The 24,691-nt window shown below is 55.1% G+C and overlaps 9 protein-coding genes across 10 annotated transcripts; 3 read left to right on the forward strand and 6 right to left on the reverse strand.

The window, feature by feature from the left end:
• Nucleotides 1-865: 865 nt before the first annotated feature.
• On the reverse strand, nt 866-3,550 carry PV09_02207 (acetoacetate-CoA ligase). Its single transcript, XM_016355214.1, has 3 exons — nt 2,321-3,550; nt 1,747-2,240; nt 866-1,674 (listed from the first exon to the last, which is right to left on the reverse strand). The coding sequence occupies exons 1-3, from the start codon at nt 3,332-3,334 to the stop codon at nt 1,080-1,082; spliced, it is 2,103 nt and encodes a 700-aa protein (XP_016217230.1). The 5' UTR covers nt 3,335-3,550; the 3' UTR covers nt 866-1,079.
• A 220-nt stretch (nt 3,551-3,770) lies between these two features.
• Nucleotides 3,771-5,350, reverse strand: PV09_02208 (uncharacterized protein; the record flags this gene model as incomplete). Its single annotated transcript, XM_016355215.1, has 2 exons — nt 3,771-4,532; nt 4,589-5,350. 2 exons carry the CDS (start codon nt 5,348-5,350, stop codon nt 3,771-3,773), a joined length of 1,524 nt encoding a protein of 507 aa, XP_016217231.1.
• Nucleotides 5,351-5,713: 363 nt separating this feature from the next.
• Nucleotides 5,714-7,244, reverse strand: PV09_02209 (uncharacterized protein; the record flags this gene model as incomplete). Its single annotated transcript, XM_016355216.1, has 2 exons — nt 5,714-7,025; nt 7,084-7,244. 2 exons carry the CDS (start codon nt 7,242-7,244, stop codon nt 5,714-5,716), a joined length of 1,473 nt encoding a protein of 490 aa, XP_016217232.1.
• Nucleotides 7,245-8,195: 951 nt separating this feature from the next.
• PV09_02210 (uncharacterized protein) lies at nt 8,196-13,154 on the forward strand. The gene is made up of 4 exons (XM_016355217.1): nt 8,196-9,012; nt 9,211-9,827; nt 10,069-12,767; nt 12,842-13,154. The coding sequence occupies exons 1-4, from the start codon at nt 9,004-9,006 to the stop codon at nt 12,949-12,951; spliced, it is 3,435 nt and encodes a 1,144-aa protein (XP_016217233.1). The 5' UTR covers nt 8,196-9,003; the 3' UTR covers nt 12,952-13,154.
• Nucleotides 13,155-13,605: 451 nt separating this feature from the next.
• On the reverse strand, nt 13,606-15,528 carry PV09_02211 (uncharacterized protein). The gene is made up of 2 exons (XM_016355218.1): nt 15,268-15,528; nt 13,606-15,203 (listed from the first exon to the last, which is right to left on the reverse strand). The coding sequence occupies exons 1-2, from the start codon at nt 15,457-15,459 to the stop codon at nt 14,007-14,009; spliced, it is 1,389 nt and encodes a 462-aa protein (XP_016217234.1). The 5' UTR covers nt 15,460-15,528; the 3' UTR covers nt 13,606-14,006.
• Nucleotides 15,529-15,779: 251 nt separating this feature from the next.
• Nucleotides 15,780-17,203, forward strand: PV09_02212 (uncharacterized protein). The gene has a single exon (XM_016355219.1). The coding sequence runs from the start codon at nt 16,074-16,076 to the stop codon at nt 17,082-17,084; it is 1,011 nt and encodes a 336-aa protein (XP_016217235.1). The 5' UTR covers nt 15,780-16,073; the 3' UTR covers nt 17,085-17,203.
• On the reverse strand, nt 17,192-20,929 carry PV09_02213 (uncharacterized protein). Its single transcript, XM_016355220.1, has 3 exons — nt 18,501-20,929; nt 18,150-18,399; nt 17,192-18,031 (listed from the first exon to the last, which is right to left on the reverse strand). The coding sequence occupies exons 1-3, from the start codon at nt 20,712-20,714 to the stop codon at nt 17,472-17,474; spliced, it is 3,024 nt and encodes a 1,007-aa protein (XP_016217236.1). The 5' UTR covers nt 20,715-20,929; the 3' UTR covers nt 17,192-17,471.
• A 350-nt stretch (nt 20,930-21,279) lies between these two features.
• Nucleotides 21,280-23,360, forward strand: PV09_02214. 2 transcript variants are annotated; one of them, XM_016355221.1, is made up of 2 exons: nt 21,280-21,902; nt 22,070-23,360. In XM_016355221.1, the coding sequence occupies exons 1-2, from the start codon at nt 21,763-21,765 to the stop codon at nt 22,971-22,973; spliced, it is 1,044 nt and encodes a 347-aa protein (XP_016217237.1). In that variant the 5' UTR covers nt 21,280-21,762; the 3' UTR covers nt 22,974-23,360. The 2 variants fall into 2 exon arrangements, with proteins under 2 accessions (XP_016217237.1, XP_016217238.1); XM_016355222.1 differs by having other exon boundaries at nt 21,280-23,360.
• Nucleotides 23,140-24,653, reverse strand: PV09_02215 (uncharacterized protein). The gene has a single exon (XM_016355223.1). It carries the CDS (start codon nt 24,286-24,288, stop codon nt 23,488-23,490), a length of 801 nt encoding a protein of 266 aa, XP_016217239.1. The 5' UTR covers nt 24,289-24,653; the 3' UTR covers nt 23,140-23,487.
• Between the last annotated feature and the right edge of the window lie 38 nt (nt 24,654-24,691).

Raw genomic sequence — 24,691 nt, forward strand, 5'->3', positions numbered from 1 at the left:
AGAATTCTCCCATTCAAACATCGCCGATAAGTTCTTGTGGTCATTAAAGCCGCTCTGCTGAGCAATGAGCTGCGTGGCGTATCCTAAGAGCATGGCTCCAAATTACCCAGCGCTGCCATCGTCTTGGACCGGCTATAGTATCGGTCAAAAGGTCAACATAACGAGTACAACATCTTGTGGAAGGTGAGAGACTCAGGCGACTTCCTTTTAGCAAGTATCGTGAAATGCGGACGACATGAGAGGCCAAGGTGCAAATCACGTTTGTGCGATCACAGAAGACAAACGCATCCAAGAATAGTCAAGCTTCTAATTGACTAGCTCGCAATCTTAGTAATTACAGGATTTCAATGCTCTGACTTGAGTACTCCCCGATTGTCCTCTTTCTCTCCTCTTCGAGGATGAAAAGCATAAAGTGTTGGATTCATTTCTACTTGTCGCCTTTCAACGACTCGAACCGCTTGATAAGTTTCGCCTCATCCAGGACCCGGTCCTACTTTTTCAAATCACCTAGGAGCTTTCTTGGATATCACGGAGTGGTTTCTGGTAGGGTAGGTCAACGAGATTCCTCGTGTGCCGATAAGTTTAGGCTGCATTTGCCTCCACAGAGTTGGTTGAGCACGATCATCACTTGGAGTTGAGAATGAGGAGTGAAATATGGCTTTTTCTCTAAGCTCCACGGGCATCTGGGTCAACAAACCTCGTATCTTACGTCCTGCATTGACAACAACCGTCAGTCCGAGGAAAGACACGGCAGTTTACCTTTTTTCAGAGCTCTTTCGGACAGCAACGGTCCCGTACTGATTTCATATGCTTTACAACGCAAGGAATGCAGGTGCTTTCGCTTTCTTTACATAAAGCGCGAAGACGAGGATCTGAAGGCAAATGAAGCAGGCGTATCATACAGTTTGGACACAACTTGTTACATTCTAGATTAGTCATCTCACCCCTATAACTCTCCCCCGCCATAATTCGAATAATAAGGAGAAGAAAAGAATATCTAGCTGTTCTGACAACCTATCCTGGAACGTGGACGTAGGAAGCATACACGTTGTGGTGATTTTTAACAGGTAAGTCTCCATTTATAGTCTACTTTTGACGCTACCCTGTTCCAGCAGCTTCTCAATGTCAGCAAACTGATAGTAATACTTCAGAGAATCCGGGTTCATGAGCGTGCTCGAAGGCTTGACTGTGTGTCCGCTCACAATCTGCTTCACCGGCAGCTCGACCTTCTTCAGGTTGATCGTTGTCGGGATCTCCGGCGTCTCGAACACGTGTTTCGGCACGTGTCTCTTGCTCAGTTCCTGTCCTATCTTGGCTTGCACGTCTTTCGCGAGCTGCTGGCTGAACTTGTGACCGGGCGCCATTAGCAGGAACAGCAGGACGGTCTCATCGTGATCGTTGGGTCTCCGCTGTCCCACGCATATGCTGTCCTGAACCTGGGGAAAGAACTGCTCGACGACGTTGTAGATCTCCGCGGAACCGAAGCGTACGCCGGAGGGGTTGAGCACGCCGTCAGCGCGGCCAAGGAAGAAGATCTGCTTCGTGATCGGGTGGATCATGATGAAATCGCCGTGCGTCCAGACGTCGTCGAAACGGGCAAAATAGGAGTTGTAGTACTTCTGGGCCCCATCGGCGCCCCAAAAGAAGACGGGCTGGTTCGGGAACGAGAGCGGACTGTAGCAAGGTTAGTCAGTATGAGGCAGGAAATCCAAGGGGGAGATGAGAAACAGCCGGAATTACACATACGCAACAAGTTCTCCTGGAGTGCCGTCCTCGAGCTCCACGCCCTTGACGCCCTTCCCTCCTTCAATGGTCTGGTCGTAGACGGCAATTGCAGTACCGATGCTGGGCCCCTGGCAACCACCCACGTAGACGGGGGTCAGCGGATTCTCCATGCCGAAGCAGCCGGCTAGGTCTGTACCGCCGGAGATGTTAGCGAGCTGCACGTGCGGAGGGAAGCCGACGTCGTAGAACCACTCAAACAGCTGGTCCTTAAGCACCATTCCGGTACTGGTGCAGCTTTGCAGCGAGCTGAGATCCGTCACCTCGCGTGGCGAGACGTTGTTCTTCTGCAGCTCGTGCATGTAACGCGGCGAGATTCCTAGGTTGGTAACCTTCTGTTCACCGATGACCTTGATAAAGGCCGTAAGGTCTGGCTGGAAAGGAGACCCGTCGTACAGAACTGCCCGGGCCCCTGCCAGCATGCTGAGCACAGCGGACATGTACATGATCCAGCCGGTCTGCGCGACGTCAGCCTGAGTGCGCCGGACGCAAGAAACAATACGAAAAAAAACTATAGTGCGGGTAGGGAAAAACTCACCGTTGTGTACTGCAGCTGAACAGTCTGCGGGCCCAGGTCACGATGTAGCTTTCCCTCCTTCATCGAGCTGGTCAGGACGCCGCCCACGGAGTGAACGATGCACTTGGGCACGCCGGTCGTGCCAGAAGAGTATACGACCAAGAAGGGGTCTCGATACTCCACACGTTCGAACCGCAGCTCATAGTCGCCGCGCGCCGCGACCAGGAACTCGTTCAGCGTGACGGTGTTGGGCAAACCGCTCACGTTGGCGTAATACGTGAAGCGCGGCATCGTCACGACGCCCTTGAAGTTCTTCAGCGGCGCCAACCCGCTCAAGATGTCCCGGATCTTGGGCCGCAGATCCGTTGTCTTGCCGTTGTAGACGGCCCAGTCGTCGAAGAAGACGTATACCGGGTCGATCTGCAGCAGCCGGTCGAGGATGCCCTTGGTGCCCATGTCCGTGCTGGAGCTGCTGAACAGGCCGCCCAGAGAGGTGACGGCGAGGAAGACGCACAGCGTGTCGAAGCTGTTGCTCGCCACAACAGCGACCCTGTCTCCCTTCTTGACGCCCTGGGCCTGCATCGCGTTCGCGAGTAGCGCAACCTTCCGCCGCAGGTCTCGCCACGTGTAGTCCTTGACCTCGGTGCCGCCCTCCCTGACTTCGGTGCAGGCGACCTTATCGTCGCTCTTGTCCCACGTCGTGCGGCTCTCTTTCGTCTCGCCCCTCGTGTAGAGGATGTTCTCTGCAAAGTTGAGCCGCACGCCCTTGAACCACTCCGGGATGGAGTCCATCCTCGCGTCCGGGTCCACGGGTCGCGAGTACGATCCCTCATGGATGAGCCTGATCTCGCTCCACAGCGCGTTCCAGAAGTCGTTCCGAGACTCTCCCACCGACCACTTGTACAGGTCCTGGAAGGTCGACATCTTGAGCCCGTACCGGGCGTTGCACGTTTGGATGAAGCGCCACATGTTCGTAGACTGGGGGTTGGGATGCTCCCACAGCTTGCGTGGGAGTTTTTCCTCCGGCGCTGCCATCCTTACTAGATCTTTCCGTTGCGTCCTCGCGGTGCGTTTGCTGAGATTCCAAGCTCCTTGTCGTGTCAAGTTGCTCGGCCAGTGCTTCTGCGATCAAGTCCGGCCAATATGTGTCTCTTTCATAGGAAGAATCGAAGGCCGGATCCGCGACGACTGCGCGAAAACACTCACATCTTGACTGCACGCATAACCAGATTCAGCCGAGGAGTAACCGCCTCGACCATAGTGGATTATGTACGCGGGGTCGGCAAGCGAGACGCCAATTGGCCAATCACAAAGCGTGGCACCAACAACTGTGGCATAGTAAGGGTGGAATTAAAGCCGCACATTCATAAGCCTCAATTTTAGTCTAGAAACTTTTTTGACTGTCGAAGGATAGTTTCTTCTCACGTAATAATATGCGTGATAAGCTAGGCTGTACTGTGTGCCAATATACTCAAATCTCAACATCAACGCTCTCAGGAGGTGAGATCTCGGCTGTACCTTGACTGCCAGCGATGCCATTCGCAAACACGCGTTCATAGCTCTCCCTTTCCGCACCTGCCGCCCGCTTTCGCACAGCCCGAGCATCACTTTCTGCCGCGGAAGAACCATGCCGTGCGGTCCCCGGAAGAGGTTGAGGATTCACGGAATGCCACGACGAACTTAATGGATTTTTCCCTTTCTGCACTGGCAGACGCGCGGCCAATGATCGTGGCGAGGACGCAAAAACATTATCCGCGTACCATGTTTTGGTACATTGGTCCGACCGCAGAGGAGAGAGGAAAGATCGCGGCCTGACGGGAGAGAAAGCGTATAGCGAGTCATTTTCATCAACGCTATGTGCCTGCGGGTACGGAGACGATGGAAGAGCTGCGAATTCTGTTCGCACTCGCGCTGTGATGGTCCCGAGTTGAGGTGGCGTCGACTCCCAATCTTCAAGCATGATGTTTGTCGTTGGGCGCTCTGGCGACTGTCCACGAGATCCATAAAGTTTGCCCAGAATATCGCTCTTGCCAATGCTATGGTCTAGGTGTGCCCTGAAGAGCTGGGGATGGCTTTCTCGGGCGGCACGCTCAAAGTCCGAAGTCCCCTGTACTCGGACGCTGTTGAGCGACACTTCACGAAGCTTCTTTCGCGACTTGCGTCCTCTAGCCGAGTCCAGGATTCGTTTTTGGCTCGACTCAGCAATCGACCGAGGAAGTGTTGGACGATGACGCTGTGCGGCGGTTAACTTCTACGCTTGGGGAGGTGACCTTCGTACTCGACACGTGCCTGCATGTTGCTACGAAACCGAAACATTCGTTCAAACCGCACACCATCACGAAAAAGCGTCGCAACCTTGAGATTCCACACGTCCCCAGTCTTCTCTTTTTTCGCTTCCGAAAGCTGCACAGGATAGAACCCCATATTCGGGTCCAATACAGGGCTTTGAAAGCTAAACAAGCCCGATGCATGATCCACAGCAAAGACGCGAGGCCGCGCGGACGTTCTAAAGTACGCGAGCACGCCAGTGCCGGTGCCGGTGCCGTCGCCGTCCTTCACCGTAAGCTCGCTCGTGAAGAAGCCTTGTAGTAATGGCTGATCCTCAAAGAAGCAATGATGCAGCCGAATGAAATTCGTGATCGCAACCCGCTTATCCCAGTCCCACCAGCGGCTCGCCACGCCAGCCTGGCTCTGCTGACGGATCATGTCCTCCACGATCCAGTCAACGTCGCACATGATCTGCTGGTGGCCGAGGGCGAGCACAAACGCATGGAGCTGGTGGGCGTCCGCGCTGACGTCCGCGTCGTGCAAGTGGGCGAGCAGGGCCTCTCGCACGTAGCGCTCGACGCTCAGCCTGAGCGCATTGTGCCAGAAGCGCAGCTCGGCTGGCTGCGTATCTCGAAGGCCGGTCCACATCTCGGTCACATCGATGAGCTGGATGGAAGGGTCAGGATGCGGATCTTGAAACCGGTGGTAGCGCGGGAGTAAGGCCTCGAAGTCCTTGTCCCATTGTGGGAGGGAAGGGTTATCGACGCTAATGAGAAGAGACATCTCTTGTGTTAACGCTGCCGATGGAACTGTGTACTGCTATTTGATGCTTAATTGTGCTAGATAGCCTTCTGGTGATGCTATGCTGTCCGATTCGAAAGACTGAGGTTTTTCCCGTCAGTCGTGTATGTCTTGTATTGAAACAGGATATAAGCAGTCAACAGACGCTCACATGCTTTGACGCTCTTATGCTTCCACTTGCACCTTCCTCTGGTCATCAATCACTCTCCGAAGGCAGGCACTCTCAGAGAGACGACGACGATCTGCCAACAGTTGACTGTATCGAGACGTTCGTGTTTATCCTTGACATGTTCAGAGTCAACACCGCCATCACCACTACCACCAGCGACATGACGCCTTTGTTTTCTAGACAGAGTCCATCAAAGCCCTCGTGCTCAGCTGCTCATTTCGATTGCCCAATTTACCGATCATCAGCACTGCATCCGTGCCATATCCCTCCAAGCTATGAATCTCCAACGAGCCGGCCCAGTACTCGGCATAAATCTTACTCATGGGCAGGCCGATGCCAAGTTTTAGATCTGGCGGCCTGCTGGTCAGCCTGCTTAGCGAAGAGCCGCGTGATTTGGTGGTGGTGCCTGAGTGTGGTGAGGAGTGAGAATGTTTGCCCTCCAGCTCGGCTTGCAGCTCCTGCATCGTGGCCGCCATACGCGGCACGCGGCGGAGATTTTTGATCCGATCGCTGCGGCGCGGTCCCTTGCTAAAGGACCACAGGTGCGGCAACGTGTCCTTTGGTATGCCGCCACCACGGTCTGAGAAGCGGAAGAAGACGTGCTGTGGAGTCTCACAGATCAGGACCTCAATATCTGGAGGCGGAGAGCCCGTTTTGCGTGCCTGTTCAGCGAGTGCCTGCATCGAGTTGCGCAGCAGCTCGCCAATGATGTACTCGAGGTGGCTCTGGATGTAGGGGAAGGTGACGGCCGGGTCGCCCACGATGTTGAGGCCTGGGATGGGACAGTCCGAACCGTACGCTGCACGCATGAGGCTAGCTGTCGTGGCTGCGCACCTCTCAACGATCTCCTTGCCGTTGCAGCGCAGGAATATCTCCCCGACAGAGTCCGTGTCGGCGTGTTGAGTCTGCACGGTGGCGTCAGGAAAGTGCCATGGCGAGTGGAACGTTTCAGTCAGGGCGAGATGCTGCTCGCAGATGACACGGCGGGAGATGCGCGACTTTAGCAGCGTCGTCATGAAGCGGTCGAGAGCGTCGGGTGACATCAGGCCCTCGACCTCAAGGACGCCGATGGCGAGACGAGGGATGACGGACAGGTGCATCTCCAGCATCTCCTTGATCACCTTGCAGTATCGGTCATTGTCGTCGAGCGTCTGGATCTCGGGAACCCGTCGGAAGCGCTCGAAGGCCTTGTAGTAGAGCTCGTAGGTGTGTGCGAGGTGCGGGTTGCAGAGGACGACGTACGGCAGCGTCTGCATATCACGCAGGCGGTGGGCCAGCCTGTTGCCAATGACATGGTAAGCCTTTGGAGATAGCGAGAAGAGAAGGCGTCGCTGTCTGGATTGGTAGGGGAGAACGAGAGAGTCGTACCTGGTAGGCAGCTCGGTGCGTACGTAGTTCGCAGAGCTCAGCAACCGCGACTCAGTCAGAGTACGGCCGAAGTACGTCAATTGACGCAGACTGATCGGCTTCGCATCCCGCTGCACCCATCTGAATGCGAGTGTTAGCCATACATGTTGTGTGTCATAGGCGGGTGGTCCTGGCGTACTCGTCCAGCGCAACCGACGGTCTCCAAGCGGGCGCAGTGTGGGCGGCGTGCTTGAACTGTTCAGTGGCAAGATGCCTGGTCAATGGCAGACGTCGCGTGGAACAGCATTGCAGGACATCAAGGGCAGCGGGTTTGGGCCTTAATCTGGGCCGCCATGCCATGAGAAGCTGTTTGTCTTTGTCTTCATGGAGGTCAAGCAGATGGTGTGAGGGAAGCGTGATGTGTGGGCTGCGGGGCGATATGCGGAGGATCAGCAGAATGACTCTAGAAGCGGAAGAAACAAAACAAGCGGCTCTCACTTCGTTGCTTCGAAAACATCACCACAGCTAGGCACGCTCGACCGCAGGCAGGCTTTGCGTGAGCCATAGACACGCAGACAAGCACATGTTTGTCTTGACAGGTTGCCCCATGCGTTGATCCGCTTTGCAACACACCAACTGCCAACAGCCAGTTGCTCTCCATAAGCAGAGGTGCAGGTACGGAGGACACAGGAGTAGTATGGGTAAAGGGGATGAGCAAAGTGCACATGCTCACACTATATATTCGTATCTACACTGATAAGCTGCACCGGGTGCAAATGTCTGTACACGTATGGACGTACGTGCACACCTTGTGGTCTCTCTCACCCCCTTCTCTCGATGTAGATGAGCATGTAGACACGCAAACCCATGAAGTAAACACACACTATCACCTGACAAGTGTGCAGACAGGTGTGCTGAACGACCGATTCGTGTGCTGCTACCCGTAGACACTTGCATGTACACAAACACACACCCGTACTCATACACTTCCCGAGCCCACAGGCGGACCAACAGAGAGCCGGGTCGCCTTGTTCGATTTCGTACTTCCCACTCTCTCGTTTGGCAGCGTAGCTTAGCCTGGTCCGGCGTTGGGAAGCAGCTCGATGCAGGATTACCATTTGCCAATGGCCGACGACGGCGTGCGCGCACTGGGCTCACTGTACAGCCCCGCCGCAACAAAGCCTGGTCATCCGTCAGAGGCGAACGACAAAGGGGACCACGACGCGGGAGAGCTCTGGGCTACAAGAGGGCACTGGGGATGCACAAGTACGAGTAGGAGAAGGTAGGAGGGCGGGAATTGGGGGGGAAAAGGGGGGTTATGACGAGTGAGGCATGAGTGTGAGAGTAAACGTGGGCGCGAGAGCGAGGATGAGCAAGAGAGAAAGACGTTGAGGGAGCGAGAGTCAGCGGGTGAGCTTGCGAGGGCGTGTTTGCGTACGTGGTTGACGCAGTTCTTTGTGCGCGCGCAATTCGGCCGGACACCACCAGCGTGACGGCAAAGAGAGCGAGCATCGTCAGTCACGGCGCTGGACGCCGAGAGTCTTCTGTTCGTGCGTGCGCAGGGGAAAAAATTGCTGCTTGCTCTTCTTGCTCTTGCTACAGCTACAGCTATTGCTGCTGCTGCTGCCGCCGCCGCCGCCACCGCAGCTTCTTCGTCCTCTTCTCTGTCCTCCAGCACGCTGAAGAGCAATCTGTCTGCGCCTACACTCTCTTCGTCTTCTTCCCTCTCGCCTCGCTCCTCTCTTTCTCTGCTCCGTCTTCCTCCATCTCCTTCTTTTTTCCCCTCTCTTCTGCCATTAGCGACTTCGCCGCGCTGCTTTCTCGCTATTCCCATCCCCACTCCTCCCGCCGCCTACGTCGTCTGGTTTTTTTTGCCTCCGCCATTTCTCCTGCTCTCCGTCCGCCTGCACAAGCTCGGCCAGGTCAGAACGTCTGCCTTCCGCCACTTCCACCATCTCCCTCCACCCACCCCTACTCTGCACCGCAAACGCTTTCGTTGTCGTGCACATCGCGCCGTTGATCCCGTCCATTCCACATCAGAAATCCATTCCTCACTGCAGCCAACCCGCTCTCTGCAGCCTGGCACCCCCCACCTGAGGAGTGGTCGAGCTGCTCCACCATGGATCAGGTACGCTCCCAAACCAGCTCTCTGTGCAGCCTCTCCCGCCCCGTCCCACGCCCTCTTGCACACAAACATCCACGCGCATGCAGGTGCACAAGTGTGCATCCAGCCTTGGGCACTGCCCTCGCCAGTCCGGCTGCGTGAGATACAGGAAGGAGGAGAATGGGGAATGGAAAAGTGCGTGCGCTGACGTAACGAGAGCAGATCAACAGCGACATGCTCGTGGACCAAGACTACGAGGACAAGCAGGATGTCGCCATCATCTCGCCCGACGAATCCATGGACGAGGCAGACCCCGAGCCCGAACCCGAGCTGCGCGCCGACGACTACGATGCCATGAAGAAGCGCTTCCTTCCCCTGCAGGACGGTCTCGACGTCGAGGCCGAGGCAGTCCACACCTGGCACATCGAGAACTGGCGGACGCTGCCAAAGAAAGAACACGGCCCCATTTTCAAGTGCGGTGACCACCCCTGGCGTGTGCTCTTCTTTCCCCAGGGCAACAACGTTGACCACGCATCCTTCTACCTAGAGCATGGCTTCGAGGACAAGGTCCCCGACGACTGGTACGCCTGCGTCCAGTTCATGCTGTGCCTATGGAACCCAAACGACCCCCGCATGTTCATCTCGCATACGGCCACGCACAGGTTCAACGGCGACGAAGCCGACTGGGGCTTTACTCGCTTTGCTGAGCTGCGGAAGCTGTTCGCCCCACGCTGGGATAGCTACGACAGGCCCATGGTCGAGAACAACTCGGCCAACCTGACCGCCTACGTGCGCGTGTACAAGGATCCCACCGGAGTGCTGTGGCACAACTTCATCAAGTGAGTCTGACTTTCCATTCTTGTGCACATGATTCTTGGTGCTGGGCGCCTGCCACAATCCGGGAGTCTTTTGAGCAGGAAAGCAGTACATTCGTTCACTCCCGTGCCTGCTCCCCTTGACCCGCGCCAACACGGACGAGCAAAGATCCATACAACAAAAAGAGAAAAAAAAAATATTTCCCCAAGCCCTTTGACATCTGACATCTCATGAGATTTGACAGTGCTAACGTCGGGCGTGCAGCTACGACTCCAAGAAGGAGACGGGCATGGTTGGCTTGAAGAATCAGGGCGCCACCTGCTACCTTAACTCGCTCCTCCAATCGTTGTACTTTACGAACCTGTTCCGCAAATCCATATACCAGATACCCACCGAGCACGAGCAGGACTCCAAGGCAGACAGTGCGTACGCGCTACAGCGACTCTTTTACCAGCTTCAGACCAGCAACACGGCGGTCAGCACGAATGAGCTTACTAAAGCCTTTGGCTGGGACTCGCGACAGATTTTCGAGCAGCAGGATGTGCAAGAGCTGTCGAGAATACTCATGGAGCGCATGGAGGAGAAGATGAAGGGCACCGAGGCTCAAGACGCTCTTCCAAGGATGTTCGTCGGCAAGACCAAGACGTACATTTCGTGCATAAACGTCGACTACGAGTCGTCAAGAATTGAGGACTTTTGGGACATCCAGCTCAACGTTAGTGGGAACAAGGACCTCGACGCGTCCTTCAGGGACTACATTCAAGTCGAGACCATGGAGGGCGAGAACAAGTATTTCGCCGAAGGCTTCGGACTGCAGGATGCCAAAAAAGGCGTCATCTTCGAGAGCTTCCCCAATGTGCTGCACTTGCAGCTCAAACGATTCGAATACGACTTCCAGCGCGACGCCATGATGAAGATCAACGATAGATACGAGTTCCCTGAGATATGGGACGCATCGCCCTACCTATCGGAAAACGCGGACAAGTCCGAGCCGTACATCTACCACCTGCACGGCGTCTTGGTGCACAGCGGCGACTTGAACGCTGGCCACTACTACGCCTTTTTGAAGCCGAAGAAAAACGGCCAGTGGTTCAAGTTCGACGACGACAGAGTGATGCGCTCCCTGCCTCGGGAAGCCATCAGCGACAACTTTGGTGGCGAGCTCACGACGGCAAACGGAGCGCCCCAACGTAATCCGTACACGCGGACATGGACGACCAAGCGCTCGAACAACGCATACATGTTGGTGTACATTCGGGAATCTCGGCTTGATGAGGTGCTGTGTCCCGAGTCGGAGCTGCAGCCGCCGGAGCACCTTGCTCGCAAGATTGCCGAAGAGAAGGCTCTGGCCGAGAAGCTGCGCAAGGAACGAGAGGAGGCCCACCTTTACATGGAGGTGTATGTGGCAACAGATGCCAACTTCAAGGCGCACCAAGGCTTCGACATCGTGCCCTGGAGGGCCGATGCGGCGGTGAACGAAGCCGCGCGACCGAAGAGCAAGCGCGTGTTGAGGGCAAAGCAAGTCGCAGATTTCGTCGAGGAGTGGGCCGTCGAGCAAGGCCTCGATCCGCGGATGTGCCGACCGTGGGCAATGGTAAACCGACAGAACGGTACCGTGCGACCAGACCGGGTAATCTTGGAACCGGACATTACCATTGAACAGGCTTCAAACACGTACGGCACAAAGAGCCCGGCATTCAAGATCTGGATGGAAATCGCGACCGAGACAGACAAGGACGGCAAACCCCTCTATTTGGATGCCGCAGTTGACCAGAGCAACCCTCAGAATCGTGCGATCGTGCTCTTCCTCAAGTACTTTGACGTCGAGACGCAGAGCCTCCTAGGCATCGGGCACTTCTATGCGGGACAGCAGGATCGTGCTGCGGATCTTGCGCCGTGCGTTCTCAAGATGCTGGGCTGGCCTGCGGGCACGGCGTTCAAGATGTTCGAGGAGATCAAGCACAATATGATTGAGCCGATCAAGTCGAAGCAGACCTTGGCACAGTCCGAAATCCAGGACGGCGACATCATCACCGTTCAGAAGAACCTCTCCGACAAGGAGGCCAGCGCCATCGCTGCAGCGGGCAAGATTGTCGACTGTAGAGAGTACTACGACAACTTGCTGCACAAAGTGAAAGTTAAATTTGTGCCCAGGTTTGACGACGGAACCGGGGGCGAGTTTGAGCTTGAGCTGTCCAAGCGCATGACGTACAACATGTTTGCGCAACGGGTTGCAGAGTTCTTGGGTCCGGACGTCCAGGCGGACCATCTCAGATTCTCGCCCGTAAACGCGCATACTGGACGAGCAAAAGCTCCCATTCGGCACACGACGACGCACAACCTTGGCACTCTCCTGCAGCCGGGCTATAATTCGTACGGCCAGGCGCAAAATCAACTTTCCGACGCTTTCTACTACGAGATTCTTGAGTTCAGCTTGTCGGAGCTCGAGCAGCGAAAGAGTGTCAAGCTCACGTGGCTTCCCGAGGGCATCAGCAAGGAGGAGCCGCTGGAGCTTCTTGTACCGAAAACGGGCACTCTTGAAGACGTCATTGCAGCCATCCAGCGCAAGATCGGCGTCGAAGCCCTGCCAGACGACAAGCTGCAGCGCGTACGAATCTTGGAATGTCACGCAAACAAGATTTACCGCGAACTCGTGCCCTCCTTCGCCGTCAGCAACCTCAGCGACTTCACGGCCCTGTACGCCGAGGTGGTTCCGGACGGTGAGATGAAGGGCGAGTACGACGAGGAGAACGCGGGCTTGCTACATGCCTTCTCGTTTGACAAGGAGGTCAGTAAGCCGCACGGCATACCGTTCAGGTTCTTGGTCAAGAAGGGCGAACCGATGAAGGAAACGAAGGAGCGGTTGAGCAAGCGCACGGGGATCAAGGGCAAAGCGTTTGAGCGCATAAAGTTCGCCACGGTCCACCGATCGCCGTATGGAAAGGTTGAGTATCTCGAAGATGGTAAGTTGGCTCCCTATGTCAAGTCCACGTTTCCTGCTTCCCAAGAGTCCATGGGCTTACATGAGTATCTGCAGACGACATCTTGTGGGACAAGGCGATTGCGTCCGATATCAATCTGGGCCTCGACCACACAAACAAGCAGCGTTCGATATGGAGCCGTGCGGAAAACATCTTCATCCGGTAATCACGAAACTGTACCAAATCCCACCACTGCGTTTTCATTTGGATCAGTTATTTCGTAAAGATACAACAATGAGGGGAGCGCTTTTATGTCTTTGCATGTGCATAGCCATTAGGCGGTTGAATCATTATTGTTTCTCCCCGTCTTCGTCCACAAACTTCTTGCTCTAGGATATTCTCTTTCCAGCCGGCAAAGGGAGAAAAAGGGGGGGTGGGGGGGGGTGGGGGGTGAATTAAAAAGAACACCTTGGGCGTTCATATCATTTTTTTTTTCTCTTCAGCTTTTATTCAGAGGCGATAAAATTGTAAGCATATTATACTTAGTAACTTTATGCCACCGGGGCTGCTGTAGATCGTCTGACACAGCATTTTGTCAGGGCAATTTTCTCATTGCATTTATAAGGGCCGGGGGCGCCAAATAGGACTGCGGCGAATTGTGGGAGTTGATGGGCGGCATCCACAACGCCTGGATGATGGTTGGGCTGCTTATTGTCAATCGTGGGCGGGCTCATATCTACACTCGTCACACTGGCACCCACCTATTCATGCGTACGCTACACGAATGATTACGGGGTATACGATCATGACGAAGAATCGGGACGTTTTGACACGTAGCGAAGTAGCTCCATGGAAAGTACTAAAATGATAACTCGTAGTACACAAGGGGAGGCGGACACGAGGTTACATACTCTTCCCTCCATCGTCGTAGAAACGTTCCTTCTGATTCGCTTTCTTTTTCTTCTCTTTTTATCTAATTCTCTGAATCAAGCTATCGATCCATATCTCAGATTGTCTCCGTTCAAACCTGCCACTTTCTCCCGATTTGCACCACTTTACGGCATGTAGCATGCTGAGGGTGGATATTTGAAACGTCGATTGGGAAATGCCTAGTTCGGCTGGGGTATCTTGTATGTAGCTGCAGGAGGCGAGAAATGAAACGTGAATAGAAACCGGACAGTGGGGAGAAAGGGCACAAGCAGATGGAGCCGCAACAATGCAGTCGGCTATTTGCTACGGAAAGGAACACGGGCTGCGGGTTCGCCGTGGGGGGGGGGAGCATCATAGAGCCAAGGGAGGAAGACCGGCTTCCGCCCTCGCCCAAGCTATACCTTCCCGCCAGTGTGGCCTCCGCATGCAGTCGGGATAGGCACTCGCCATGGCCAGACAGGACTCCTGAACCAGGCCCGGACCGAAGTGGTTGGCCCACCAAAAGCCGTCCCTCGCGCCGATCTCGACGAGGGCGCCGAAGATGATGAGCAGGAAGAGCGCCGTGGGCTGGGAGGAGGTGACGGCGGCGTAGAAGTCGCGTCCGCAGTACATGGGGACGCTGACGCAAGTGCCCCTGATCTGGCGGCGGGACTCCTCGCGGACGCTAAGCTCGAGCAGTCTGGCGACGAGGGCGTAGCAGGGCCGGTACTGCGGTGCGAGCGGCTCGGCGTCCGGGGCGGACGGGTCGCTCACGACGGCATGCAGATGGTCGATGACGGCCTGCAAGGCCGGCTCGACGCACGGCGGGGGCGGCCCGCCGAGTAGCTCCGCCGCCCTCTGCATCATGCTGCCGCCCGCGCCGGAGAAGAGCGAGAACGAGTCCGAGAGGGCTACGGAGCCGCTCCCTGCGGACAGGTCGATGATGAGGCCCAGGCGCTCGATCATGGACGGCCGAGGCTCGCGGCCGCCACGTGCCTCCAGGCACTGCGCGATGGCCATCTGCAGCGTCGTGAGCATCACCGTCGTCATGTACACCCACACGTGGGCGTCGGCGTCCTGCTTGGCGAGCTGCGGGCGCAGCGCCTGGCTCGCCAGGTCGTAGTAGCTCATCGCCGTCGCGAGGTAGAAGCTCGGCCCGCGCGCCCGCAGCGTCGTCTGCTCGCCGTGGATCGCCAGGTCGGCCGCGCACAGCGCCAGCGTGCCGTACAGCAGGTACTCGTACCTGAGGCTCGCCTGGGGCAGCTGCTCGATCAGGAACTCGGCGTCCTCGTCCAGGCCGTGCATGCACTTCCACGTGTGCGTCATCCACCGGTGCATCAGTCGCAGCTCGAGAAGCCGGCGCGCTTCCGACTCCTCCATCTGCGGCCCGTCTGACCGAGACGACGACTCCGCGTCTGTGGCGGACGGTGTCGTCGTCGTCGTCGTCGTCGTCGTCGCACTGCGCGCCTGTCCCTCGCTCCTTGCATCGGACGGCTTCGTCTGATATGCACATGTGTCCGTGGTCCCTCTGGCCATACAAGCGGCGCACGGAGGACCCTGCTCGTCACACTGCGTTCAAAGTCAGTCTGTCGGCTGGGCGAAAGCGATGCGCGGCCCTCCGCGAGGGTCAGACCTTTACATGTCTCTTCTTACAATTGGTGCATCCCTTCCGTGACTTGGTGTGGGATCGCCTTTTGTGCATCGCCGAGGCGCGCGGAGGACGCCCACGGGGCCCCCCGGACTTCCTTGACTCTCTCAAAAAAAAAGACACGGGCTCGCAAAGTTCCGACGCAGCTCGGAAGGATGGTTTACAAAGCCCAAACATGGCCCTGCGGGCGATTGGTGAGACAGGCCTGCGAGGACGGGTGAACAATGTGTGGTTTTTGGCGCGACGTTGGTGGTTAAGTTCCACCCTCGACAGTGTGGGGGCTGGCCTGCTCACTTCATGCCAATGAAGTCACCCTGAAGTCTACTGCGACGCCTGGGGGTTTGACACCAAGCCTTAAAAGCCAGTCTTGGATATATGTATACATATATTTATACATATGTTTGCGGGCTTCTAGAATAAGCAAAGCCCCAAGAATTCGATATCTCTCTCGTCGAAGCATCGGACGTATTGATCGCAGCTCTCGTCCTCTGCGGGAAATAGAAAGGGAATGTAAGAAACCAGGCGGTGAGCCACACAAAGGCTGATCTCAAGGCCGTCGTCCGTCGCATTCCCTAGTGCTGCTTTCCCATTTTTTATAATATGCATTTGGGTTGTCGCGCAAACGCTGCACAGGACGAAGTGGCTGGTTCGTATTAGGTCTTCTTGCATTCTCGAACCAACAACGCGTCATAGACGTTTGCGCAAACCGACGACAGGAAAAAAACCCCATCCATCACATCAAAACATAGGACTTGCTATGCCCTGTCAATCGACGGCAAGATCGAATAAAGATGCCAAAATCTAGAAAATCCACAGAGTCGAGCGCCAAGCCAAACGTTGCCACGAGAACTTCAACGAGGAGCAAAGGCAGGGTCTCCAGCAAGTATTTCCAAAACAACGACGACAGCGCTCTGGACGACGCGGCGCGGGAAAATACGGAAACCGGTTCGAAAAGAAAACGAAAGTCCAAAGCGCCCACGGCCTCGAATAAGATTCCCAAAGTGGAGGAGCCAGAGCGTCAGCCGAACCCATCGCAGTATCAAACCCTTCTATATCTTCTGTCCCCGTCGGCTTTGCAACTATGCCGCCCGAAAGACGAGTCTAAAGAGCTTGCCGAGAAAGGCCCAAGCGCCGACTACCGCACATATTCCGGGAGCGTCTTGACGCCTTTCGAGGAGTTGCTCAGCGCCGTGATCCTTTCGCGACCCATCTCTCATGCGCTGGGCCATCGCTCGATCAGGACGATTTTGAACCCGCCGTATAGGTTCAGCAATGCCAGAGCGATTCGCAAGGCCGGTCCGGCCCGGGTTCTCAAAGCCATGTTCGACGCGCGGACCCAGCACAAGGACAAAACGGCCGTCGCGATCGCCAAGTTCGCTGACGTAGTTGCGGAGAAGTTTGGCGGTGAGGACGACACGAGCTTGGAGGAGGTGAGGAAGCAGAGCGACTACGACCCGAACAAGGAGCGCGCGCTTCTGAAATCAAGCATTCATGGTCTGGGGAACACGGGCCTGAACATCTTCTACCGCCGGATCCAATGGCTTTGGACCCAGAGCTTTCCGTTCATGGACGAGCGCACGGAGGATGCAGCCGCTTCGTTGGGCTTGCCAGACGATGCGGAGGAGTTGTACGACATGATCGACGCGATATGGGAGGAATTAGATACAGACCAGTTCGACGGCGGGGACGAAGAGGAGAAGAAACGACGGGCGTTTGTTGTTCTCCTGGAACGAGTGATTGGTGCACAGCTGGAGAAGAAAGTCGTTCAGGTTCTGCAGGAAGCCGAAAAGATGCCCGAATGACAATTCAAAGGACGAGCTTGTGAGGCTAGACCGGGGCGAAGACCACTTCCGTTCGTCCCTAGCGGGTTTATAATTCTTCACAAAACACGTTTCAGAAAAGCTCTTAAATTTTTTTTTCTGTGCAGTTCGCTTTTATTCAAACCAGGATGGACTAGAGTCGCCTAATCTGCAGGGGTATAATGCAAATACCGACGCTATGCTTATTGAGAAGAAAAAAAAAAATCTCTTAACGGTCTCTTAGAAAAAAAAGGGGGGTTTGACCACGCAAAATGTCGATATCCATCCCGTAACGCGTCGCTATGCATAATCATTTGTAACCAAACTCAAACGTCTAATGCCTGCGGAAGTCCTGGTCCCTCAGCGCGTCGCCAACCTGATCCAAGCAGGCTAGGTCTGCATTATGGCTTCCGGATACAAGGTACGGAAGCCGTAGCCCGTAAGAACGAAGGCTGCCCAGCATCTCGGCTCTCGCAGTCTGGTGACATCGTACCGATCAAGGAGGCGAATCCAGGTCCTCGGAGAATTGATGTACTCGTGTGATTTCGTGCCGAGGATTTTGAACATCCTCTTTAGAAGCTCGACTAGCTCCCACAGCTGCTGCTCGCTGAGAGTGCGAAGACGACGTTGTGCCTCGTACAAAGCGTCTACGGGAGGCAGCGGACGCCTTAGCTCCTCGTAGAACATCATCATGAGGAGAAGGGTCGCTTCGTCTTCGACCGGCCACAAGCTGCCGATGAAAGCCTGGGTGCCTGTAGCCAGCAATGCGTGGGCGAAGCCAAACGTGCTGCCTGAGTCGAAAGCTTGAGAGACAGCTGAGAGACACGAGCTAAAGACGACGACGTGTGCCTTGATGGACATGTTTCGCCACTGAGCAATGGACCAGGGATCTTTGGAGAGCTGTACAGAAGACTTGCGCGGGTCATGGTAGTCAAAGTTGCTGTGCGCACCTGGGAGAAGGGTCAGCACAAGTTTCTAAAGCAGGAGATGCGGCCCCAATTTTGGCCGGCACGTTTTTGTCAGTCGGAGGGAGTTTTTAACGGCTTCAAAAAAACAGCATATACATACACAAGTGAAGAATCTCGAGAGGCTGTGAAAACTGGGTTTCAAACGTCTTCAGATCCACCTCGTCGGCAAGGGCGGGCAGCTTCTGATGAATCCAAGAGAGATACAGCGCCTCAATCCGCGAGTACGGAATGTCACGAGAAATGCCGTCTTCGTTCGTCGGTTTGTTGCTGAAGACCGATACATTCGGCGCTTTCGGTGCCGAGGCGGGCTGGTGCTGATGCAGACGTTGCCAAATCGATAGAGAGGGGACCTTCGCCCAGAATTAGCACTCGTTTTGAATTTTCCAATGTAAAAAATTGTGACGAAGAGAGAGCCTCGGAGGTTTTGCGTAAGAGATTTGGGGCGGCTCACGATTGAGAAGGGATACTCCAGCAGCATGGCCCAGGGGATGTGGGCCAGTTCACCGGATGGAATGACGATGACCCTCCGTGGGGATTTTGCACGCAGCTTTACTTCTATAGGCCCAATCAGGCGATCATACAAGTCGTCTCTTAGGTCCTGAATCGACTTGTCGTCAAATTCTGCCTGCGAGGATTGCGAACGAGAGGATTTGGGGGAGACGGGAGATGGAGCGTCTCGTCTGACGAGAGCCATGTCGTCGTCCATCATCCTTCGAAGAGCACGGATCAACTTTCTGATGTCCTTCGCTTCGGTTTCCCTCCACATGGCAACGTCGACACCGTCTGAGCTGACCACGAGTGTAAGCAAGCCACTCGGAGAGCTTGATGTCAAGCCATATTCGACGACGACCATGTCAGCCGGAATGTTTTGCCTGAGATCTTCGAACGGCCGGATCCCAGACTCCGGGAGCGCGGCAGCGGCAGCATTCATCGTAGGATTGGTCTGAGAGAAGGCGTAAAGAATATATCTCCTCCACCTCATTCTAATTCTGAGTCGTCTCATTTGCTCCTCGGAGAAGCTGCCTCGTGGAGACCTTTCCGCTAGCATAGGCGAAGATGAATCGGGCTCTTGGATAGTTGGTCTCTCAACCGTGTGGTTGTATGTGTTACGTCGCTTGTTCTTCTCGATGGCTTGGATGAAAGCAGGGCTTGCATTCGATGGCGTAAGCTTAGCGCCATCCGCTTGGAACAGTCGGAATCCTTCCGGAGGTGATTCGGAAGGGCTGACAGCCTGCGAATCTGGAGACGACGTCGCCGAGGTTGGACGCGAAGAATCACCCTTCATGATGCGAATGCTAGCTCTAGCAGCGTACGCAAAGCTGTCGATCGCCGTATCAAGTAGTTTTCGTTGCAGACTGGGCACAACCTCATCTCCGCGAACAATGCTGTCGAGAAGAGACCGAGACCTGCCCTGTTCAAGAAAATGCAGTGCCTGCTGTTTCCACGTATCCTCCACCAGCTTTGGCTCAATCTTAGTGCAGCTTGGTGGGGTGATGGAACGGTTCTTGCCATCTTTGAAGTCACACTCATGGAAAGATATGCACACCCGAGCTGCAGAGAAAAACAGATTTGCGCAGTCGATGTGGTCATGCGTGTAAAGATGATTGTATGGTTGGTCGAAGTGTTGGTGAAATAGCTCTGTTGCATAGCAACCATGATTGTAAGTCCGAAGAGCTTCCTCCAGATGAGAGCGCTTCCGAACAGGATCGTTGCTCTCTTTGGCGTCGCGTTCGTGAATCTGGCCAATGTTGAGAAGCTGCCTTATTTTCGGGAACCGGTCCATGGGCTTCTTGATATCAAAGTAGCTCGGATCCAGACCGTAAAGTTCAACCTGAGTCCTTTTCACCTGATCCCATTGCTCGGCGCGAATCTCCAAATCCAACTTCTTCTGGCAGAAATCAAGCTGAAGCATTCGCTCAAATTCAGCGTCGGTGTTAAATGTAGTTCGTCTCCGTCCCTGGGGTGGCTGAGGTGCCGAGGCTTTTATCTCGCCGCGAAACGATCGCTTCCGCGACTTTTCGAGATGAGGTGCATCGGTCTCTACATGCGCTGACGCAGCCATGTCTTCTGCTCTCAAGCCACTCTGGAGCGGAGAGCTCCCTCGGCTTGGTGAACGCACATGCAGTGAAGACGAAGCGTCTCCATTGGAAAGATCTGACGCGGCCTGGCGGTTGCTCCCCAAATTCTCAATAGGCGTTTCTAGTACTCCCGGGATTTCCAATGATTTTAGAAGCTGCCGGGCTTCCTCCTTTCGGCCCAGATCAAGCAAGAGATCGACCTTGCTAAGATCCCAGAATTCGAGACCCTCGCCAAGCTCGTTATTGAGCAACTTGAGCCCGTCTTCCAGCGCCTCGAGACCGTCATCGCGTCCTTGTCGAATGGAGTCGTAGCAGGCGTTGCGGGCCTCAAATACAATCTTTTCCGGAAGGTAATGCGCTAGCTTCTGTCGTTCAACTTCGTCCACACAAGCGCTTAGGTCCTCTAGCTTTGATTGCTGGAACTCGAGGTCTCTGTTGCCTGTCTCGTCGTCGGGTTCCCGTCTCATGCGCGCCTGAGATACCTCGCGTACCACATCTTCAAATGTCTGATTTGTGTCAGACCGGACCAAGGCGGGAGGCAAAAAGTCGTCTGATAATAGTGGTACCGAAGGAGCTGGGGATGGCATCACTTTGTCAGCCTGGCATGGCGGAAATTACCCGGCTACTTGGCGTGATTTTGCTGAGTTGGAGCAGCTCAATAACGTGAGATGCAATGGAGGGGAGCAGTCGTCTAGTATACGTTGCACGGATCATACATAAGCTCGGCTGCAAAAGTTGGACATTCACAGCGTTCTATATGAATACAATACGGCGCACGCAGTATATGTAGCGAATATCAACGTGTGCAAAATCTTGGGGCCTAGCGGCCTCTAAGTCGAAGTTCTGGTAATGAGGCTCCGCCGCAGATCGTCAAGGCGTCCTGAAGTAGCTGAGACACAAACACACCGATTCCGGTATCAACTGTGGGGAAGAGGCATCAATACGACTCAGAAAGAGCCACTGCCCAAGTATTCCAACGCTGTAGGCGTCCACCATTGGACGGTTTTGAGGCGAAACAAAGGATCCATGCAGGGTTGATGCGTGCGCTGTCAAGCCTTTACTTTTCCAGGGAAGTGTCATTCTCTTTCCCTGGCAGGTTTTGTTGTCTTCCCGCTCCCGCGACGTGCTTGCGACCTCTTATGCTCGCCGCCCGCACATCCACGCATGAACTACGCCAGGAACTTGTGGTCAGTCTTGGGCCCTGAACTTGTGGATCGATCGCCGGCGCATACTCACACCTTTCGCTGCGTGTGATTTTACAGATTTGCATTACGAAAACACGGCCAGGCAGCCGTGACTGTTTCCGCCCCCAAATTGCGCAGCAGCAGCAGTCGGTGACTCCCGCTGGACACACAGAGTCACGCGCTGTCCAAACAGCATCAAAGCAGGTCATGAAGCAGGTCGCGAAGCCTCAGCTGCGCCGCAAAGAGTGTTCTCATCTCATCTGAAGGACCACGCGTACGTCCTGACTGTGGCTTTGCAGATGCTCTGACTGCTTTCTCCTGACAAACCTGCTGCACAGCCACACAGCTCATGCTCGTGACGAGGCCGCCACAAATTTCAGGTACATAAACTATAGCGGCCTCGTCGGCTCTCCATCTGTCCAATTCTCTGGCTCTTCATACGTCCTTTACGATGGCCAATCGCCAGTTTCGCACATTTCTTCCATATTTGCGCGGCATCGACCCCGAGGCACTGCGCATTGGATCTCTGTATCTGAACCCGCTGAATCCTGATGACGGCCTAGAGAACAAGCGCTTCGAATTTTTGCAGGGGTGAGTGCAATTTCACATCTTTTCGATTTCACGGAGCCGATGCGACGAACGGATGGAAGCATTGTTTCGAGAAAATTTCGCTTCGCAAGAGAAAATCGTAGGAAGGAAAACGGACTCAATGCTTTTGTGCTCATTACGCTACGAGACAGAACGTTAACGACTTGCAGAGTTGACCAAGACCAATATGAGTCAGAGATCAAGCCGTATTCGTGGAGAGAACAAAGGGATGATCGCGGTGTATCTCTTGATTTCGCCATATCCAAGGACACCGCAGCAGGCTTTCATTTCTCAGAATGGCTGCACATCGACGGCGAAGCCAATGCAAAAATAGCCGCCGTTCTCGAGGGTAGACAAGGCCGTCGGCTCAAGCTGAGGTACCCGCAAAAGTTTCTCAAGGAGAAGGTTATGACTCAGCAAGGTTGCGACGAATGGATCCGAACGCAAGCCTCGATTTCATTCAAAGGCAAGTTCGGTCACCACAAGTGGAAGGCTCCCGAAATTTGGATGGTCACGGGCCTTCAACTAGTCACTGGAGGTGACGTCTATGCGGCTGGTTCCCGTGACAAGAAAGTCGAGGGCGGATTGGGCGCGGACCCATCAGTAGCCGCTGGTTTACCTCCTGGAACGCTCAAGGTCAAGGCTGAGGCGAGTCATGAACATAGCGAGCAGGCGAGCAACGGCTACGGCTACGAAGATGAACGGGTATGGGCTGCACAGTTTATGGAAATCGACATTGAGTACGGCGACGACGACGACCCAGCACTTCAGAAGCGCGAGAAGAGCAAAGACATGCTTCCCAAGACGATAGCTGATTTCCGGCTGAAAGACATTGCGGATCTCCGGGCCAGAGGCATCCGTGGCTTGAAAAGCGACGGCGAGAAAAGACTGCAACCGAAACTCCGTGCCAGAATTGTCGCACACGAAGATGAAGAACTTCCGGAAGATCCCGACGGCATTGACATTGATGAACTACCATATGTGGATGCCCTTAAGGGGACGTCTTGGGATGACTACTATGAATGTTTCAGATACCTGGATGATATTGCACGAGACTCGCCCGTGTCGGACTGAGCTCTTCGGAATACGGCTCTTTCATGGCCTCCTCGATTTGCAGCGGCTAGATCGCAAACAGTTGCGCAGTTCCAGCCGAATAATGAGGAAGCAAGGGATCGTTCTATGTCCCGGCTGGGGCATACGCACCTGAAATCTGTGTCATGGATTCGTAAAAGTTAGGGAGGGAATTGTCTTGTTCTCAATTGGCTGGTGGCTTATCTGACTATTACTGGCATACTTCTATTTTGAAATGTGGTTTAACGATACCCTATCCAAGAGATCTAGGCGTTTGTTGGCATCAGAAATCGATTGTGTAATGTAATTTGAAATAATGCCGTCTTTCTGTTGCAAAAGACGTGTTCATCCGCGCTAAAAAAAATGCTACCTCTAGTCAACCCGAAGTAACCGCCTTTGTTTTCTTAAAGATCAACTCCCAAAGATACGTTCTTAGCCTCCTCCACATGCAGCAAAGGCCAGCTCATGCCACTCAATGGAAAACCGTGGGTCCCCAAAAACTGCCACCGCATGTAGGTCATACCGGTGCGCGCCTCTCGAAAATCTCCTTCCAGGCTACCTGGTCCAGCCATACAGGTAACCTGAATCGCAAGGCCATTGGCGTCAACTCCGGCCATTCTCGGTCAATCAGTTGCAAAAGCTCCTCCGACACGAGCTTGTTGCCACCCGCAGTCAGATGCAGGCCATCGCTCAACAAAGTCGGCAGCCCCGTGGTCTTGTCCTGCTCGACCCCCAGAGCTCCCAGCAGCGGCCCGCCGTGTCGCCAGCCGCACTTTTGCATGAACGTGGTCCAGATGTCGAGGCATTTCACGTCGAGGCCTTCGCGAGCCAGCTCGCGGGCGAGGATACGGACCTGCACGGCGTATTCTGCGGTGACGGCGGCCTGGCGATTCTTCCTGGTCAGCAGGGCCTCGTCCACGGGCGGCGGAGTGATCATCACGATCTTGGGCCCATGCTCCTGAACCTGGGGATGGGTCACGATCGTCCGCAAATTCTCCTTGAATTGCGCCAGGGGCACGTGTTGTTCTGGCGAGGATCCCTCCCCGGTGCCGGGTAACCGGGCGTCGTTTGCGCCGAAGAAGACGACAAAGACACGTATCTTGGCCTGCGCCGGGCTGGGAAGCATCCGCGGAAGAACGTCCACGGCCTGGTCGGTGGAGTACCCGCTCAGGCCAGCGTTCACGACCGTCAGCCTGCGGACGTACGCGTTGCTCACGGCTGCGACCCAGCCGGACACACTGGGATCGTAACCATGTTGCGTGATGGAGTCCCCGAAGAGATAGATAAGCTCGTCTACGTCTACCGCGCCGCTGCTCATCTTTTGGGCCGCAGGGGAGGAAAGCGTTTCAAAGGACAAAGCTGCGGTCACGACGCGCGGTCCACGCGCTACTTATATGTCGCAGGACGGAAATCATGTCGTGTCCAACGACTGCTGTGCGAACGAACCCTTTTTTTTCCTTCTTTCCTTTCCGAAGCCCCGTCTAGGCCCGTCCACTCGCTGGAGATGTGCAAGGACATTCCGAGTTCAAAGCGAGATAGGCGCTCGGGGACTTTGGCTGGGCCAGGAGAAAGGGCTACCTGACTCCGTGAGCCGCGCTCAGTCGCAGATCAGGCACTCGTGCTTATTTTCTCCATGGCTGTGAGCTCGAATTAAAATTTTTCTCAATTTCGGTGCGGTCGGCCCGTCGATCGAAGGGTCGATGAGGCGATACGTGGGAGGC

This window comes from Verruconis gallopava (genome assembly GCF_000836295.1).
Source record: "Verruconis gallopava strain CBS 43764 unplaced genomic scaffold supercont1.5, whole genome shotgun sequence".
Taxonomy (NCBI): Eukaryota; Fungi; Ascomycota; class Dothideomycetes; order Venturiales; family Sympoventuriaceae; genus Verruconis; species Verruconis gallopava.